The following is a 4,094-nucleotide window of genomic DNA, read 5'->3' as shown; positions in this document are numbered from 1 at the left end:
CTTTGAAGGATTTAGGGTTACTTTAAACCACCTTAAATCTAACGTTAAACCTATTGGGGAGATTTAAGGTCTAGTTAAAGGAGCCTTAAATACAACATTAAATTTATCATAATATTTATGCCGTGTTTAAGGACCTTAAAAACAAATCAAATCTTTTGGTGTACACCAAGTCTACTTTATTGACATAATCTCTCACCAGAACCAGAAACCATACGAGAGCAGCCTCCAGCAACCTTCAATGAATTAATCATAGATTAATATTAATATTATGTATTTAGTAAAGCCACAATATTTCACGCTACTGATTTTATTGCTTTTTCAATTCTTTGGGTAATGAAACTGTGTTTGTTGATTGTGAACAAGAGACTTGATTTCTTGTGTTGGAAACTGTTTCACTAAAGGAAGGTGGTTGCACAGGGAATTTGACTAACCTGAGCAAATAAGGTACATTTCTTCAAAACCATATAATTTTAGTATATACCAAACCAGTGGACAGTGTTTTTTGCATGCTCTGATTGGCTACTCAAACTCAGGATAGTACATGCATGTGCTATCCACTTCCCAGCTTAAGCTGAAGTGTGAAAAACTTTTTTTTGCAGTGTTCTGAGATATAAATTTATAATTCTTTTATCTCACTGGTTTGGTATATACTTCACAGCTCATTAAATATCCACCACCACTAAGGGGAATAATATTTATTGTTAGATATATTAAAAACAACAACGACATGTGAATGTAGATTGATGTTAATAACTGGCTGGTAAAATAATGGCACGGCGTGGAATAGGGCAAACTGCCATGAGTTTTACATTGTCAAGAGTTAAATAAGCTCCAGCAAAAAGACTGTGTATCCTATAAACAGGCAAAAAGTAGCTTGATGCTCTAGGTTCAAAGTTATTTGCGTCCCACACACAAAGGGTATTAAAACTTTCCAAGCATTGGTTTTGCTGAACAAGGAAACCGTGGTTTCTGAGCATGAAGTGAACAGCTCTGAACTGCAAACGTCACCAGACATCTCTAACTGAACGTTGAAAAGCGCGCGTTTGTATCGAGGACGCGGTATGTCTCGTCCCCAGAGTGAGGCCGAGATCCTTATGCGCATGACAAATACCGTATGAACGCCAATCAAATGTCCAAAACTATAATCGCGGGATATTTGATCTTTCACTGTCGTTCGTTCACTCGGTCGAGTTTCGTTTCGTTGCGGGCACGTGTTTGGATTCTTCCTCGATAGGATGATGGCTGCAAACGATCCAGTTCAAGAGAGACAGCTTGTTCTTATGGAAAGAATGAGTAGAAGGATTGATTCGATTCTCGAAGGGCAAAAGAAACTAGAAGATACGAATGCAGTCCTTCAGCAAGAAAATGCAAAGCTGAAGAACCAACTTGCGAGTCTGGAAGGGCAGGCAAAGAAGAAAGGCAACAAACGTTCTAAAAGCTCTCGCAGAGAATCAAATGTTGTGATTCCAAATGACTTAAGGGTAAATATTCTTTAATTACTTTAAGGATATAAATTTTTTTAACTTTAGTACCGTTAAGTTGTGTTTGGGAGTTTCAGTTGCGGTGTATCAGAAGCATAAAACGTGTCTTCAGAGACACCGCCATTCCGCCATCACGCGTGTTCTGTGTTAACTTAAAGCACAATATGTGTAGATGTTGGTTCTAGTGCTCATCACATCATCATTGATTAGGAGTATGATGTTTTTTTACCATACATAAGATGATGTGTTTAAATAGCAAGGCACTAAGAGAGATGGCATGCAAGATATTAGAATTAAAACTTTACCACTAAGAACTAAATCTCTCTCTGACCAGCTTCTTCTAAGGGACTGTTAGTTATCTGTTTTGAGGCCAGTGTTTAGAGTCTGGGGCCAGTGTAAAATATTCAAATTGGGAGTAGGAGGTGGTAAACTTTTAGAATCTGTTATTTCAACTATTATGTTGCTGATAGATTAATACATGCAAATTTTTGTTTTGAGAAATCTTTTCCCTCCAAGAACCAGAAATCCTAATGTCAGTTTGAAGGTGTAAAAAGCATGTAGCTTCTGCACTGTACCAGCAGTGATTAGAAAATTGTCCCTCTTGTATAACTGCTTTACTTGAATTATTATTTCCTTTTTTGGCTGAATAATAATAATAATATTATTATAACTGCCTCTGGCTATTGTTTAAAACAAAAATAACATTCTCATTTTTATTACAGTCCACAGTCAGAGAAAAACCAGAGTATTTTTACAAAAGTGAAAGAAGTACTGAAAAAAGAGCATGGAGGAGAAAGCTGCCTATGGACTGACTTACAAATGGAAGGTATTACATTACAGGAATCAAGTTTTAATGTTGTGTGCAAGTTAGAACAAGAAGCATTTACCTTGTGCAAAATCAAACAAATTTTCTGAAATATGTTGGACAGAAAACTTAAAAACTGAGAGGGAAAACACAATATTACCAGCATTAATTCTTTTAATTAATATATATCCATAAGCTGATGTTACATATACACATAGACTTGTCATTGTATTGTAATTTTAGGATATCATGCAGCAATAATAATTATTGTTTTTAACTCAACAGCTCAGTTTTATCGGTACTTCAAAACAACTAAAGAAAGAGAGCAGAGGATAAGAAAAGGGAAAAATGAAGAGCATAAAGAAAAGTGCAAAAGGAGCAGGCGTTTGCTAAATGTAAGGACTAGCTAAGTTGTCTTGCTTTTGCCATGCTAAACCTATATTCAAGAATAAATTTTCAAGATAGTGTGGCTGAAGCATGGCTTCTGAATCAAACGTTTCAATTCAGTTTGACAACAAGTGTTGTTTAATACTGTGGCAAATTTGTGCATGGCATTGTACCAACATAATAATAGTTTGAAAACACAATACAATGTGGGATAATATACAGCAACAAAAAATGAAACAATGCCATGCACAAATTTGTCATACACTGTAAGTAGGACTGGTATGTTTACAACTGGTGTACAAATACACATTAATTAGGAAAGTCAACCTTGCTGGTAGTTAACCAAATAATATGGGTTTGCTTTAATTTAGTACTGTTTTGTAGCATGAATTTTTTCTGGGAGTTCTATTTATTGCTGATTGTTATTTTCATATTTTATATCTTTTGTGGGATATCATTTTGAGTTAGAAAAGTATTTCTATTTGACAATAAATTATATGTTTCATAGATATAATTTGGTCTGGTTATTAACTAAATAATGACTAAATTGTTGCTTTTTGTTCCATTAGAAACTGGAAAGGCGTCAGTCATCCTATGAGATGCTACAAGCTTCTATGACACCAAAAGAAAAACAGTATTATAGTGAAATCCTTTACATTGATTATATGAGTAGCGAAGAATCAGATTATGAGGAGCAAGAAGATTTCATTACTGGTGAAAAAGAAAAGAAACTGGCAAGATATGTAACCAAGAAGCTATCATGGGAAAGAACAAGCTTGACAAATGCAAAAGCCAGGCTAGACAGAACCTACAAAAATAATTTGACCCCACATGCCAGGGCAATGGCTAAGCCAAGGAGTGTTGGTGGCGTGTCGGAGAGGCCTGCACCTGCTGGCCCACTTTGGGCTGTCAGGCAGATAAACAAAGAGTCGTGATTGAAAAAATACTTAACACTTTTTCTACTTTTTATTCATTTATTTATCATGTATTTAATGGCAAACTGAAGTAATTGTTTTGTTAGAACAAGTTATTGTCATCTAGATCACAGGGATAGTTTCTTCCAAGTATTGTTAAATTTATTGACTTATGATGGGGAAAATTTGTTCCTGTCAAGCATAAATAAGCTAGGTATGTGTGACATTTTAACCCTTTAACTCCCAAGATCTGATTGGTAACTATCCTCTCTAGCTGCTACATATTTCCCTGTAACTTAGTTATGAGAATCTGGTGTGATATCAAGACAAAGACCTATACCTGATAAGTTTGAGAATTCTCATTATCTCTTTGCTGGATAAGTTCAAGATATTTTAGGGAGAAGTTACTTGTTAATCACTCCTGGGAGTTAAAGGGTTAATTACAAATAGGCAGTAGCTTTAAGAATGTGTACCAGTGAATTTAAAATAAAAGAAACTTGAAACATA

At 35.1% G+C, this 4,094-nt stretch overlaps 1 protein-coding gene across 1 annotated transcript; it reads left to right on the top strand.

Moving 5' to 3' along the window:
• The first annotated feature begins 1,802 nt into the window (after window positions 1-1,802).
• Window positions 1,803-4,094, top strand: LOC149038393 (uncharacterized). The gene is made up of 3 exons (XM_089185075.1): window positions 1,803-2,307; window positions 2,572-2,681; window positions 3,243-4,094. The coding sequence occupies exons 1-3, from the start codon at window positions 2,301-2,303 to the stop codon at window positions 3,606-3,608; spliced, it is 483 nt and encodes a 160-aa protein (XP_089041201.1). The 5' UTR covers window positions 1,803-2,300; the 3' UTR covers window positions 3,609-4,094.

Source organism: Pocillopora damicornis, chromosome 10 (genome assembly GCF_964200805.1).
Source record: "Pocillopora damicornis chromosome 10, jaPocDami1.2, whole genome shotgun sequence".
NCBI lineage: Eukaryota > Metazoa > Cnidaria > Anthozoa > Scleractinia > Pocilloporidae > Pocillopora > Pocillopora damicornis.
This window is presented reverse-complemented; position numbering and strand designations above follow the sequence as displayed.